General features: G+C 39.9%; 1 protein-coding gene across 1 annotated transcript in view; it reads left to right on the top strand.

Moving 5' to 3' along the window:
* The first annotated feature begins 1,385 nt into the window (after positions 1-1,385).
* LOC149274173 (myosin-7-like) overlaps positions 1,386-15,611 on the top strand; it is a 47,577-nt gene continuing 33,351 nt past the window's right edge. Inside the window, exons 1-29 of the mRNA XM_089505765.1 lie at positions 1,386-1,455; positions 1,716-1,834; positions 2,204-2,353; positions 2,953-3,123; positions 3,338-3,517; positions 3,713-3,845; positions 4,680-4,753; positions 5,591-5,678; positions 5,803-5,920; positions 6,007-6,130; positions 6,209-6,345; positions 6,533-6,788; positions 7,095-7,337; positions 7,462-7,638; positions 8,123-8,268; positions 8,580-8,670; positions 9,566-9,955; positions 10,176-10,302; positions 10,550-10,668; positions 10,788-10,984; positions 11,126-11,475; positions 11,918-12,042; positions 12,163-12,278; positions 12,745-12,937; positions 13,129-13,332; positions 13,508-13,633; positions 13,798-13,968; positions 14,393-14,497; positions 14,708-14,803. Coding sequence (XP_089361891.1) covers positions 1,386-1,455; positions 1,716-1,834; positions 2,204-2,353; positions 2,953-3,123; positions 3,338-3,517; positions 3,713-3,845; positions 4,680-4,753; positions 5,591-5,678; positions 5,803-5,920; positions 6,007-6,130; positions 6,209-6,345; positions 6,533-6,788; positions 7,095-7,337; positions 7,462-7,638; positions 8,123-8,268; positions 8,580-8,670; positions 9,566-9,955; positions 10,176-10,302; positions 10,550-10,668; positions 10,788-10,984; positions 11,126-11,475; positions 11,918-12,042; positions 12,163-12,278; positions 12,745-12,937; positions 13,129-13,332; positions 13,508-13,633; positions 13,798-13,968; positions 14,393-14,497; positions 14,708-14,803 — 4,596 coding nt within the window. The remainder of the gene's footprint in view (positions 1,456-1,715; positions 1,835-2,203; positions 2,354-2,952; positions 3,124-3,337; positions 3,518-3,712; positions 3,846-4,679; positions 4,754-5,590; positions 5,679-5,802; positions 5,921-6,006; positions 6,131-6,208; positions 6,346-6,532; positions 6,789-7,094; positions 7,338-7,461; positions 7,639-8,122; positions 8,269-8,579; positions 8,671-9,565; positions 9,956-10,175; positions 10,303-10,549; positions 10,669-10,787; positions 10,985-11,125; positions 11,476-11,917; positions 12,043-12,162; positions 12,279-12,744; positions 12,938-13,128; positions 13,333-13,507; positions 13,634-13,797; positions 13,969-14,392; positions 14,498-14,707; positions 14,804-15,611) is intronic.

Genomic DNA, 15,611 nt, shown 5'->3' with positions numbered 1-15,611 from the left:
AATGAGCTTTTAAGTGTCTTGGACCTTTATCAGAAGGTTTTCTCAATGTTTCCTCATGTTGCGAGCTTCATTATTAATCTCTGTTGTATTATGCCAAGGCTTTATGAATCAGACCCCATCTAATTTGGATGTTCTCCTACAGACATGCTTCTACTCTCCACCAATCCGTACGACTACCACTTCTGTTCGCAAGGTGTGACAACAGTAGACAACCTGGATGATGGGGAAGAGCTCATGGCCACCGATGTATGTATTCGGTAAAAAATAAAGAGCATTTTCAAACTGTACATACCCAGATCAGGCTGCAAAAAATATAACACTATTGTCTTAAACCGTGTGCTCTGATCGGGTGCCTGGTATTGTTTGTATTAACCCCTTAATGACAAAGCCTGTATATGTACGAGCTCAAAATGCATTGTTTTCAATGGGTTTAGGGAGCGCCCATTGTCCTTAAGGGGTTAAAAAAAAGAACTTTCCACCATGTCTAGGACAGGCCTTTATTCCAGTTGTGCTCCAGTGCTTTAGGGTTTGACAAATCCCAAGAGCCAGGAGTTTTTTGGTTTTTTTTTTAGATCTGTCTCATATTAATTGGTGAACTAAAAACATCAATATCGGCTCCCAGGTTCGACAGTCTGGCTCCTGACCGCTACACAGATCTGTCCGGGCCGACGTGTTTGCTTAAAGCGGTCGGTTTGTGTAGAGCAGTAAACTGATGTTTGGTGGTAATAGAGAGAAGATGTTTTAAACTTAATATAATAAATATCTAGATGGGACCGGGGAAGCTGCATTCTGTAGCGTATCCATGATCTATGTACAAAGTATGAAGAAAGGATCATTGTGCTCAAAAAATGAAAATAAGTTACCCAAAGTATAGAGCAACATAAAAAAGCAAAACATGTCGTTCTCGTACTAATTTAAAGGTGCTAATCCACCTACTCTAATTGGTTTTATCGGTTTCTAAAACTACGTTATGTGCACTGCCATATTGACTTCTTGTCAACTGCTTATCTTGGCTTACCCTGGCATCGTACAGATTATAAAATCATCCAATCAGACAGAAAAGTGCCAGAGATGGTTTTTTCCTAAGGGTGTATTAAATAAAAAATGCAATAATAGGCCATAGATGTCTGTATAGTCTACACCCTTCCTTGAAGTGCCAAAAATAATAATAACCACAATAATAATAATAATAATAATTTTATAATTATTATTATTAACAGCACATCTCAAAATGCAAATATGTGTGTGTGTATATGTATGTATATATATATATATATATACAGCTTGGTGTAATGATATGTCTTTTTCTTGGCCAGCATGCCATGGACATCCTAGGCTTCAGTCAGGAGGAGAAGACGGCCAGCTATAAAATAGTCGGCGCCGTCATGCATTTCGGGAACATGAAGTTCAAGCAGAAGCAGAGAGAGGAGCAGGCTGAAGCCGACGGCACTGAAAGTGAGCGCATGTTACGGTGAAAGCCGTATCGGTACAGCCGGAAGTGCGGTTGGCCACAATATTTAAATAGTATCATGGGCTACAGCATGAGCTACGTGATGTATGAGATTGAACTGTAACGCAGATACATTTGTTGCCAGATGGGAAAAAAAAATCTATACACGTTATCGAGAACTGATTTTCTACATCGGGAGAAATGGGCAAACCAGACGGACCGAATGGTCCATACCTGCCGTCATATTCTATGTTTCTGTTTGCAGGCGCTGACAAGGCGGCCTATCTAATGGGAATCAGTTCAGCCGATCTCATTAAAGGTTTACTCCATCCCAGGGTGAAGGTTGGGAACGAATATGTGACCAAAGGGCAAAATGTAGAGCAGGTGAGACCTTTCAGTGTCTTGTTTTATGTCTCTAAGCAGGTGCATCTATTGAGTAAGCCCCAAGTCTTTGCTGTCGTAATGGAAGCTACACTTTAGATCATGTCAAGGGCAACCAGAATGCGTGTCAGGATCCCCCCGTTCACATGCGTGTGAGCAGTTTAGTTGCATTGTCCCAAGTGGGGTCTATTTACTATAGTCTAGTGTAATGAAACTTTATTACCAAGGACCTCCGTAGGTTCAGTTGCAAAGCTGGCTGAGAGTAAATGTTACTGCGGATCCGATGCCGGGTGACGCCGAGACTCATCATGTTACCCGAAACCTGCCTTTTTGTGTCTCGTATCTCACCTACCAACATTTTTTTTTATCTAGGTGGTGTTTGCTGTCGGTGCCCTGGCCAAAGCTACGTATGATCGCATGTTCAAGTGGCTTGTCAGTCGAATTAACAGGACGCTGGACACCAAGCTGGCCAGGCAGTTCTTCATAGGAGTCCTGGACATCGCCGGCTTCGAAATATTCGAGGTAACGTCTGGTTGAGCGATATATCGCGAATCCACATAAACACAAAACAACGAACGTCTTTATTGAATGAAATATGAGGACAAAATCAACTTTATTGTGAAAAATGTAGCAAGAACCAAAAAAAAAATGTTTCAAATCACAAAGCATCTCATTTTGATCGGAATACATATTACTCTAGCACTAAGTTAAAGCTGCTGTTCCACCTACTCTGTGTTGACGTATCTAAATGCAGTATTAGAAACATAATACTTCCCAGAATCATGTACATTTTTCTGTTTTTCATAATTTGTGCCAGGAATACTTAATTGTCATGTGACACAAAGGCAGGCACTGATGAAACTGATCCACGTGATTAAACTTTCAGATGAAAGGATAAAATGACAGATGTGCTAAGGTTTTTTTCCGCATTAAAATAATTGTAACAATTGGAACAAAAGCTTTAATAAACATAACATGCATAAACGATGCTGCACATGATTTGCTGGCAATTTCATTATAAAACCTGTTTTAGACGTTTTTTTAAATATATATTTTCCAGTTGTTGCTCCTGTGATTCGCTTGTGTGGTTATGACCTCCTCTTCTGTTCTCTCCTCTCCAGTACAACAGCTTTGAGCAGCTCTGCATCAACTTCACCAACGAGAAACTGCAACAGTTCTTCAACCATCACATGTTTGTCCTGGAACAAGAAGAGTACAAGAAAGAGGGCATTGAGTGGGTGTTTATCGACTTTGGCCTGGATCTCCAGGCCTGCATTGACCTCATAGAAAAGGTATGGCTTTCGGTGACATCATCAGTGTCTATTCTTTCCGGTGTTTTCCATACACCCAAAAGCAATCGTTTGTTGGCGAGAACTGTAAGCGTGATAGAGAGATGTGTCATGGGCTCTGGTTTTCCTGCACTTTACTTAGGAAAGCAATAATGCCAATAACCGTAATATAGGGCATGGATCTCTGCTTGGACTGATCTTAAAATGTTATCTCCAGCCGTTAGGCATCCTTTCCATCCTGGAAGAAGAATGTATGTTCCCAAAGGCTTCAGACATGTCCTTCAAAGCAAAGCTTTATGATAATCACCTTGGAAAGTCTCCCAACTTCCAGAAGCCAAAAGTGGATAAGAAACGCCGATACGAGCCTCACTTTGAACTGGTCCATTATGCCGGAGTGGTAGGTTTTCTCTTATAACCCCCTATCACCCTCATGATTATAGGTGAACATGGTAGTTAAACTCTATAGATTTCAAAATGAAGTTGTCATGGTGTAAGCAGTCATAGTCATTCACTTACATCATACCTGACCCATGCTGCGTTCATGGACATCATTACCTCCTTATTACAATGTGATCTTACAATCTTTTGACAGGTACCTTATAACATTATGGGATGGTTAGACAAAAACAAAGACCCGCTGAATGAGACCGTGGTAACCGTCTTCCAGAAGTCTTCAAACAAACTGCTGGCCAGTCTGTATGAAAAATACGTCGGGTCCTACTCAGGTAACCTGTCCTTCATATATTGGTTCATTCATTCACCAAGGAATGATGCATCGTAGGAGTCGTCGTTCAGTTACTTCAGCAAAGATTGATGTTGCCTTTCTCTACACTAGAAAGGTACACCATCAGTTATCGGTGAAATAGTTTCTATCGCCATGTGTTTAGCAATATTTCACCCTTCATAAACTTCCATAAGTGAACAGCAGGAAAGTATCCATGTCGATTTGTTTCGATAGTACTTTTTCATTCGTTGTGAACGAATAAATAAATAACAATGTAATGTAGAATGAAAACTCTCTGAAAATAAAGGGAGTTGAGCTAAAGTAAACTAAACTACTAAAAAAATGATCTATAAATATTAATAGCAATAGTCATATATAAAAAAAACATAACAATATGTAAGATATATATATATATATATATATATATATATATATAGCATAAATTAAAACAAGTGAACAAAATAATTCCGTGAAAGATGTATAATAGGGTAATTAAAACATGTAAAAACTAAGTATATAAAAACATATTGAAGACCTGGTGTGTGTGTGTGTGTGTGTGTATGTGTATGTGTATGTGTGTATATATATATATATATATATATATATATATATATATATATATATATATATATATATATATATATATATATATATATATACACACACACACACGATGTGTGCAATATATATATATATTGCATCTAATGAACCCCTCGCTCACACGGTACCAATGGATGATGATCAGTAGCAGTGACCCGTGGAGGAGAAGAAGTGGTGATGAAGTCCAGTAGAAGGAATGTTTTCTCCAGACGATGATCTTGCTCTTTCTTTACAGACGAACACAAAACTGGAGTGAAAGAAAAACGCAAGAAGGCGGCTTCATTCCAGACTGTATCTCAGCTTCACAAGGTAACAGACAGAAGGGATACCTCTTACCATAATAACCCCGCAGTGCCTTCGACATTAAGTATTCTTTAAAACCATGGAAATCACCTTAAAAAAATCAGTGTATATATATGAAAGCGTGCCTCTGCTTGTGAGAGTGAGGGCGTTAAGACTTGCAGTGATGTTTAATTGAATCCAGTATATGAACATCACTTTAAGTCTGTACTTCTTCCCTCTCTACTCCACAAAACAAACTCAATGTCAACCAATGTGGGATGGGGCCGGTGGTAAGATTTTGTTCACAATGTGACTGGTAAAATATCAACTGGCTTTAGGTTGTTAAAATGTTTGTTTTTTTGTGATGCTTAGAAGATAATCTATTTATTGGCATAATTTAGATTAATAATGTATAATTATGAAAATGCCATAAATAACCACAATACAATCAAATATTAGGATGAATAAACAAAGCATTTAAAAGAAACAACTTTCTTGCTCTGTATTTTTATATTTGGACAATGCGACTGATTTTTTTATTCCTTATTTAAAATGTTTAGGTATGTTAGGTTTATTACAATGGTAGGTGGTCTCTTTGATGTACATTGCAGGTCTGCGTTTAACTCACTGCTGCCCTGCATTGTTTGTTGTAACAAATCCTGATTTATTCATTGTCTTTAAATTCTAGTATGTTCATAGTTTTTATATTGAAATACTTTAATAAATGTCTAGCACATTTTACTGCTTAAGCTGCCATTAACCGTTTCATTTCAGGTATAGCGTCTGATAACGCATTTCGTTGTATCGTTTAAAATACGATGCTAACCATCTTATGATATATATATATATTCGGTTGTCATGCAGGAAAATCTGAATAAGCTGATGACCAACCTCAAATCCACGCAGCCCCACTTTGTGAGATGCTTAATCCCGAATGAGACCAAAACACCGGGTAAGAGCTCATTCATTCATTCATTCATTCACGTTACACCTTTCTTTATCAAAATGTGGGAAGATCTGACAATGTCCCTAATATGGTGGAAGATAAAATGTTTGAAGGTGTTTTGTTTAACCAGGTGCTATGGATCCATTCATGGTCCTTCACCAACTGAGATGTAATGGCGTCCTAGAAGGTATAAGAATTTGCAGAAAAGGATATCCCAACAGGCTTCTGTACGCCGAGTTCAAACAACGGTGAGAGGTTTTCCGATTTTAGTCCTATTCACAGAAGTTTAGATCGTGTTCTAAATGCGTTGCATCCCTTTTTTTTTTTTCTCCAGGTATCGAATCTTAAACCCAAATTCAATCCCAGATGATAAGTTTGTTGATAGCAGGAAAGCAACTGAGAAATTGCTGGGCACGTTGGACATTGACCACACGCAGTACAAATTTGGACACACTAAGGTAGAGATGGTTTATTTCGATACGTATTGGTGATGTGGGATGCGCTGGGATGGTAACTGGAAGATCTTCCTGTCTTAGGTCTTTTTTAAGGCTGGGCTGCTTGGTCAGTTGGAAGAAATGCGAGATGAACGTCTGGCCAAGATTATCACCATGCTGCAGGCCAGAAGCCGAGGGAGACTGATGAGGATCGAGTATCAGAAAATAATTGCAAGGAGGTATGTTTTATTTCCTGGACCCATAATGACCCATAGATGACTACTGGAATTGTGTCCACAGTATGCACAGATGTTCTAAAACTGTATATAGTGAAGACTTGATGACCACCATCAAGTCAAGTCTCATAACCAATATAGCCATCCTTGGCTATATTGGTTATGAGGAGTTCATTTTCTTTCAATCCAGGGATTCCCTTTTGGTCATCCAGTGGAACATCCGAGCTTTTAATGCTGTCAAGAACTGGTCGTGGATGAAGCTCTTCTTCAAAATCAAGCCGCTGTTGAAGTCTGCACAGACCGAGAAGGAAATGGCCAACATGAAAGAAGAGTTCTTGAAGTTAAAGGAGGCTTTGGAAAAATCTGAAGCCAAGAGGAAAGAACTAGAAGAGAAGCAGGTCACTTTGATCCAAGAGAAGAACGACCTTGGCCTGCAGCTTCAAGCTGTAAGTCGCTTATGTCTAGAAGAATCTCCTAGAAATGTTGGCTCAGAAGCAGCTTAAAGAACCTGTTAGGGAACCCAGGGTCAGATCACCAATAGGGCAAAAGTGTCAGTTTCCTATAAACGGACCATTGGAGTAGCTTCAGTATATTATCTGACAGACAAATATCAGAACTCTAATAATTAGTTAAATATTAGACAATTTGGAAGCTTCATTCAGTCCACACACGCTAGTGTTAACCATTTCCAATACATAAATATGCATATTAAATGTGCGTTCAGGTCTCGTAACCAATTGGTGATCTTATAGGAACAAGACAATCTTGCGGATGCCGAAGAACGTTGTGATTTGCTGATCAAAACCAAGATTCAGCTGGAGGCCAAACTCAAAGAGCTGGCGGAAAGAGTGGAGGACGAGGAGGAAATGAATTCTGACTTGACTTCCAAGAAGCGTAAGTTGGAGGATGAGTGTGCCGAGCTGAAGAAGGATATCGATGACCTGGAGATCACTCTGGCCAAAGTAGAGAAGGAGAAGCATGCAACGGAAAACAAGGTCAGTAGCTGTGGCTGTGGCAATGCAGGTGAAATAATTTAGTATTATCCTGTTTGTCGTGGTTTGTTTGTGGAAATTGTGGGAAATATCACTGTTTTTCGTGTTGATTTTGCTTCCTGTTCAGGTGAAAAACCTTGTAGAGGAGATGGCTGCACTAGACGAGATTATTGCCAGGCTGACCAAAGAGAAGAAGGCCCTGCAGGAAGCTCACCAGCAAGCTTTGGATGACCTGCAAGCTGAAGAGGACAAAGTCAACACGCTTACCAAAGCCAAAGCTAAACTAGAGCAGCAAGTGGACGATGTGAGTTAATATATATATATATAAATGTCCCTAGTAAAATTCGGACACCAGAATCATGTGAGAACCCATCCAAATCTCTATGGTATCCTAGTGCCATGTGTTCCATCTTGGGTGAGAAATCCATTGTGGTTTCTGTGTTGGACTGACCACTTTAATGAAAATAGTGCCGTTAGCATAGATCACATGACATATTGTAGCCACTTCGAGATGAGTGTTATTGTAAATGACCATGAAGGCGAGTTGAGTGAGACCAGTGGAGTAATCCGCCCAAATGTTCTACTAAGACATGTATTTATAGTTTAACCAATGTGGTTTAATTCCCGTTTTGGAATGACAATAGAAATTATGTGAATTATAATAATACTTATATTACTGATATTTTAATCTATAAACAAGTATTGTATCCACGTCTTAGTATAGGGAAGTTTTGCCATTATCTGGTGTTATTGCAACCCCCCCAACACATTTTACTGCTTGGCTACAGCTTGAAGGATCCTTGGAGCAGGAGAAAAAGCTGAGGATGGACCTGGAGCGAGCAAAACGTAAGCTGGAAGGTGATCTCAAACTTACCCAGGAGTCTGTTATGGATCTTGAGAACGACAAGCAACAATTAGATGAAAAACTGAAGAAGTGAGTACTGAAAAACTGAATGAAGGCCAAAAAACATTATTAACCTATCTGTATTCATGCAATTGGGCTCTTTATCCACTAGCAACACAGGTCCACCTAATTCTTACCATTTCCAATTGTGTAATAATTGAATTGTTCTTCTTGTGTGTTTGATTGTCCAGTAAAAGGAATATATTTTAACTGTAAGCCCAAATATGATTTTGAATGACAAATAAGCCAAGCTGATAACTAATTGGAATGAATGTAATGTATTACCCTTGGGTAATGGGTTTGACTTGCTTAGTAAACTTTTTTTTTTTTGTTCTTTACAGGAAGGATTTTGAGATGAGCCAACTGAACTCGAGGATTGAAGATGAACAGATGATGTGTGCGCAGCTCCAAAAGAAGATTAAGGAGCTGCAGGTACTGCGCCGTTAACGTCCATCGCCCGTCATATGTGATAAAGTCATGATCGCGGTCATTGCGCTCCTACAGATGGTAGGGACTCAAGGGAGATCCCAATGGTATACTTTGATGTGTAACACCCGATAAAAAAATATACCTTTTTATGAAGACCTGATATCCCAAAGTATGGATGTGGATTTTTTGTACACGTTATGGATATATCCGATCTACTTTTTGCAATTAAGGAAAGATATTTTGTACCTCAGTATAACCCCATGGCGTTTCCAACTTATTAATAGTTGGAATTTTATAGCAACAGAAGTATAGATCCACCAACTCAGGTGTGTTCTGGGTGTCTCGAATACCTTCCTCACCTAGACAGTAAATCCCGTACTGGGAACGACATCCTTCTATGTTACATACACAAGTAACTTTGTTTTTCTCGTTAGTATGTAGCCCTTCTTACATAATTTTTGGGCTGTGCAGTGTATTCCAGCGAATTCAGAGTACATGTCATCATTCCCAGAAGAATAATAATCCACATTACGTAATTGAATTAAATATTTATTTTCAAAACCGTTTTTTTTCCACAAATGCTTAACCTTGTATTTATCTGTGATTAATTTCACCGGCCACATGTTTATTTAGTGTAAGTATTTAAAAAATATTTTGTTTATCTTAACATTTGAAAAAGAAGTTTGAAGATGCAGTTTGATACATTGTAATACATTATTAATCATGTTATGGAACAAGCTTTCTTGGGCTATAAGAAATAGGGGTTTCCTCTCATCACCTCTCATAAAACCAACAGTTCCGATGTGATGATGACTTGTGCTTTAATCGTAGAAAGGAAAATGAACGCTCTGGATGCAGAATACAATCTATATTGATTGCGTCTTCTGTATTTCCTCAGGCACGTATTGAAGAACTAGAAGAAGAGCTGGAGGCTGAGCGAGCTACCCGCGCCAAGGTGGAGAAGCAACGCTCTGAAGTATCAAAGGAGTTGGAGGAGCTGAGCGAGAGGCTGGAAGAGGCTGGCGGTGCCACCTCCGTGCAGATCGAGATGAACAAGAAACGCGAGGCAGAGTTCTTGAAGATGCGCAGGGACCTGGAAGAGGCCACCCTGCACCACGAAGCCACCGCTGCCGCCCTCCGCAAAAAGCACGCCGATACGGTGGCCGAGCTCGGAGAGCAGATCGACAGCCTTCAGCGGGTCAAGCAGAAGCTGGAGAAAGAGAAGAGCGAATTAAAGATGGAACTTGATGACTTCTCTTCCAATATTGAACAACTATTGAAAAATAAGGTAAGTCTGCTCCTTAAATGTGTCTGAAAGCCTTTTATCCTGTGATTATGGGTAATCAGATGCTTTTAGGCATTAAGTGATGATGAGGATTAGAAGTAGACTTTTTGTGGCGTAGAATCTGTAAAGCTACCTGGTAAATCTAGATGCCATTTTACTGCGGTGCCAGGACTGAAATCAGATGATATATCTTTAAATTAAAACGGTATTATTTGCACTATAGGGTAATGCAGAAAAACTTTGCCGCACGTATGAAGATCAACTGAGTGAAGCAAAGAGCAAGGTGGATGAACTACAGCGTCAGCTTGTGGATCTTTCACTCCACCGAGCGAGACTCCAGACTGAGAACGGTGAGAGGAGAGGGGACCGTTTAGCATTTTATTTATATATAATAAAAAATACATATAATAGAAGATATCTAAAACACATACATAAGTTAAGCAAGTTTTTGTAACAGCCCTGTAACCTTACATACATAAAATTGGCATCATTATTAAAGCATTCTGACCCTTGGGATGTAGTACATTTGTATGATGCCTACTGTCCTGGTTTAGCTCACGACCACTGAAATGTATATTTATTCTTGGGGCTGCTTAGGAGAATTATCGCGACTCTTGGAGGAAAAGGAATCGCTTGTGAACCAGCTGAGTCGAGGCAAAGCATCCTTTACCCAGACTATTGAAGAACTAAAGAGACAGCTTGAAGAAGAGACCAAGGTAATGAACAATGATACATTGAATTAATGATTGCTTACCAAGAAGGACCGGTCAAATAGGATCTGATGAAGCCGTGTGTGAACGTTACATGAATGTATACATTTGTATATTTTTTGCAGTCAAAAAATGCATTGGCCCATGCGTTACAAGCCTCCCGCCATGACTGCGACCTCATGAGGGAGCAGTACGAAGAAGAACAGGAAGCCAAAGCAGAGTTGCAAAGATCTCTGTCCAAAGCAAATGCCGAGGTGGCTCAGTGGAGGAACAAATATGAGACCGATGCCATTCAGAGGACCGAAGAGCTGGAAGATGCCAAGTACGTATGTTGGGCTCTAACGATTGACATTGTTGGCCAGTAACTCCATCCAAAGTCACAGTTTAATGTAATGTTCTGGTTTTCTATAGTCTATGTTTATCAGGTACCATGTTGTTTCATTGTTTGTGCACTTTTGTCCAGGAAGAAGCTGGCAGCTCGGCTTCAGGATGCGGAAGAGGCCGTGGAAGCTGCCAATGCCAAATGTTCCTCTCTGGAGAAGACCAAGCACCGACTGCAGACCGAGATTGAGGATCTGGTTATTGACCTGGAAAGAGCCAACTCGGCTGCTGCTGCGCTGGACAAGAAGCAAAGGAACTTCGACCGGATCCTTGCAGAATGGAAGCAAAAGTACGAGGAGACTCAGGCAGAGCTGGAAGCCTCGCAAAAGGAGTCCCGTAGCCTTAGCACGGAGTTATTCAAACTGAAGAACGCTTACGAGGAATCTCTGGATAACTTAGAGACAATGAAACGGGAAAACAAAAACTTACAAGGTAACTAGAACAAAGGGAAGAATCCCACAAACAGATTAAGGTGTCAGAGGGCCCAGAATGTGGTACCGGTGCCTGATGTGGACCAAGGCAGGGTCTGGCGATTTTCCCAGGTCTGGAGGAGCCTAGCTTGCCTTAGATTTATTCCAGGTCTCACATCAGTGGTTTTGGCACAAAATATATATGCTTTAAGACTGTGGACAAGTATAATATTCAAATCATTTATAAACAAATTTTAAAGACAGATGCAATGTGTCGTGTGGTATGGGGTGTTAGGAGTGTTACCTGATATATCCTACTGAATAGAAGTAATACTGGAGATTTTTTGTGTCCATGGAAAGGCTCCGTCGTTCTCCAGACCCCCTCTATATCAGATTAATGATTATCTGGATGGCTGCCCCTTTTTATTGATGTCATCAATCAATGAACATTCTTTAACTTTTAGAGGAAATTGCCGATCTTACCGATCAAATCAGTACTAATGGCAAAATGATTCACGAGCTGGAAAAGGTCAAGAAGACCCTGGAGAGTGAAAAGAGCGACATCCAGGCAGCTCTGGAGGAGGCCGAGGTGAGTCTTGTATGGACTGTTTATGAACTCCAGAGGCCGACAGAGATGTACAAAGCTACAATGCCTCGCACTGACACCCATTCAGCAACACATACATCCATGTATTATCTCTGTAATTAGGGTGCCCTGGAGCACGAAGAAAGTAAGACTCTGAGAATCCAGCTAGAGCTCTCGCAGATTAAAGCCGACGTGGACAGAAAGCTGGCAGAGAAAGATGAGGAGATCGAGAACCTCAGGTGAGATGCTTGATTCTTGTAGCGGCAAATCCTCCAATTTATTGGAAGAAGTTCCCTCCTCTGTAGAGCACAAGAGATAGGAGAGCCCAAGTCTGCAAACGCGTTCTTAGTCAAGTCACGGGTTGCATAGAAACATTGAATTTAACGGCAGATCAAAGACTCAAAACCTTAATCAGTTTCTGGTCTTATTTTATGTTACAGTTCGGTATTTTTTTTTTTTTTAAAGTGATGTAAAAAAAAAAAGCTGTGTTGCTTTAAAAACTTAAAAGTTTTAAGGACTGATAATGAAACAAAGGAAAGGCTTCTATTACTTTGTTACAATGCAATAATGTTTAGTTATTTTGTTTGGAAATTACGAGTATGTTCTTAGCCTCTAAGTGTCTACACAACAATACATGTTACCGTGTTAACGTCACGTCATTGTGAACGTACTGAGTCGTATTCATATCTTTTTGCATCACTTAAGGCGCAACCACCAGAGAGCCATGGAATCCATGCAGGCGAGTCTGGACGCAGAAGCCAAAGCTAGGAACGAAGCCATTCGTCTCAAGAAGAAGATGGAAGGCGATCTGAACGAGATGGAGATCCAGCTGAACCACGCGAACCGGCAGGCTGCCGAGTCCCAGAAAATGGTCCGTCATCTGCAGTCTCAGATCAAGGTCGGTCATCGTACTCGTGATCGCATGCATGATAAAGATTAGAAATACATCTTTGATGTTTGTGTCACATGTCCAAGGCTGCCTTTTTTAATTCATTTGGTGAATTCCAGAAGGTGCTTTTCCTGTTCAGGCAAAAGGATAACCAAAAAAAAAACAATCCTGGACTGACCTGCAAATTGATTTGATTTCAGGATTTGCAGATTGAGTTGGACGATACTCTTCGCCACAATGACGACCTGAAAGAGCAGGCGGCAGCGCTCGAGAGACGGAATAACCTGCTGCTGGCCGAGGTGGAGGAGCTACGGGCCGCGCTGGAGCAGGCAGAGCGAGGAAGGAAACTGGCGGAGCAGGAACTATTGGAGGCCACAGAGAGAGTCAACCTTCTCCACTCGCAGGTCTGATGCACAGCGTGACCGATTACAATCTTCATCACCTTGAAGAAAATAGTTTTTTGGGGTTTTTTTTAGCATACAGCTAATGGCAATCTAACACAACCGGTGTGTCTATTGCTAATGCTTAATAACCATGCTACTTAAAATGTATCAATCTCACAAGTATCTCTTGTTTCAGAATACTGGTCTCATAAATCAGAAAAAGAAACTGGATGCAGACATCTCTCAGCTCACCACAGAGGTGGAAGAAGCCGTCCAAGAATGTCGCAATGCAGAAGAGAAAGCGAAGAAAGCCATCACTGATGTACGGAGGATAGGTTTGCCTACTATCTGGGTGCCAATAATGTACAACCTGACTTCTACAGCTTTACCTAAAATAATGTTCACCTCTTTATATGTAGACTCTGAGCCGTCTAGTTACATAGAAGCGGACATATTTTTAACGGTGAGTTTGTTTAATTGTCATAGGCAGCAATGATGGCAGAAGAACTGAAGAAAGAGCAGGACACCAGTGCCCACCTTGAGAGAATGAAGAAGAACATGGAGCAGACCATCAAAGACCTGCAGATGCGTCTGGATGAAGCCGAGCAAATAGCACTCAAAGGAGGAAAGAAGCAGATCCAGAAATTGGAAGCTAAGGTAAGTTTTGGAAAGGCCTCCTCTGGCCACAAATGCTGGATACCCAAAATACTAAATAAGCACAAGTTCGGCTTTAATAAATCTCATGTTAGGGCCAGATTTTTTTAAACTCTTTTTATTAAGGTTATGCAACATTTTTAAACCAATTACAACACACGCCATACCATATTGATCCCAATCCCAAGACCTCCCAGTTCTGGATTTATTTTTGTGTACTTTGCTTTTTTGTAACAAAATGGTCCTAGTGACTATAGCAGTGATGGCTACCTTTTGGCAAACTTCTTCTTGTGAATCCATCCATAAAGCTCAGCTACCAAAAAGAGGGATAGTCCACAGCAGCTGGCACGCTGAAGGTTCTCTATCATCTTCTCAGTGGCATGGTGCATGGGCTTTGCTCCTTCTATAAAATTGTTCATTCCTTCAGGTGAGGGAGCTGGAAGGAGAACTCGAGATCGAGCAGAAGAAAAATGCAGAAACCCAGAAGGGAATTCGAAAATACGAGAGAAGAATCAAGGAACTCACCTACCAGGTATTGGCTTTGTATACATTGTTCAAGAGACTCATAAGGGCTTGCTTCATCCTGATGATAAGTGAGGGTCTAATGTGCAAGTATTACCGATATGAATGATATATATATATATATATATATATATATATATATATATATATATATAACACTAGGACACCATACAAAAAAGGCAATTTTGCTTTCTTACAAGTTGTTCATTCTGCCTTCCAGACAGAAGAAGATCGTAAGAACTTGGCACGCATGCAAGATCTCATCGATAAACTACAGATGAAAGTGAAGAGCTACAAGAGGCAGTCAGAAGAGGCGGTAAGTAGCACTGAAACCCATATTTATCTATCTATCTATCTCTATATCTCGCTCTATCTCTAGCTCTATCTATCTATATCTCTATAGCTAGCTATCTCTATCTCTCTTTAGCTATCTCTAGCTCTATATCTATCTATTTCTATCTCTCTCTCTCTCTCTATAGCTATCTCTATATATCTGTAGCTATCTCTAGCTCTATATCTCTATCTCTAGCTCAGCTATAGCTATCTCTATCTCTATCTCTCTCCATCTCTCTGTAGCTATCTCTATCTCTATCTATCTCTCTATAGCTATCGCTATCTCTCTCTCTAGCTCTGTATCTATCTAGCTATCTCTAGCTATCTATAGTTATCTAAATAGCTATCTCTCTCTCTCTATCTATCTAGCTATCTCTCTCTAGTTATCTCTATCTCTACTTATCTCTAGCTATCTCTAGCTCAGCTATAGCTCTCTCTCTCTATAGCTATCTCTAGCTCTCCATCTCTATCTATCTCTCTCTGTCTCTATCTATAGCTAGCTATCTATCTCTATAGCTCTCTATCTCTCTCTACCTATAGCTATATCTATATATCTATCTATATCTATATGTCTATATATCTATGTCTATATCTATCTATATCTATCTATATATCTATAGCTATACATCTATCTATATATCTATATAATCTATATCAATCTATCTCGATCTATGTATATCTATCTGTATCTATATATATCTATGTCTATATATATATCTATATCTATATCTATCTAGATCTATAATATATATATATCTATATCTATGTCTATATATCTCTCTATATATATC

Source organism: Sceloporus occidentalis, unplaced genomic scaffold, assembly GCF_023333645.1.
Source record: "Sceloporus occidentalis isolate IW3139 unplaced genomic scaffold, rSceOcc1.0.p SCAF_345, whole genome shotgun sequence".
Classification (NCBI taxonomy): domain Eukaryota; kingdom Metazoa; phylum Chordata; class Lepidosauria; order Squamata; family Phrynosomatidae; genus Sceloporus; species Sceloporus occidentalis.
The sequence above is the reverse complement of the archived record's forward strand: the minus strand, read 5'-3'. Positions and strand labels throughout refer to the sequence as shown.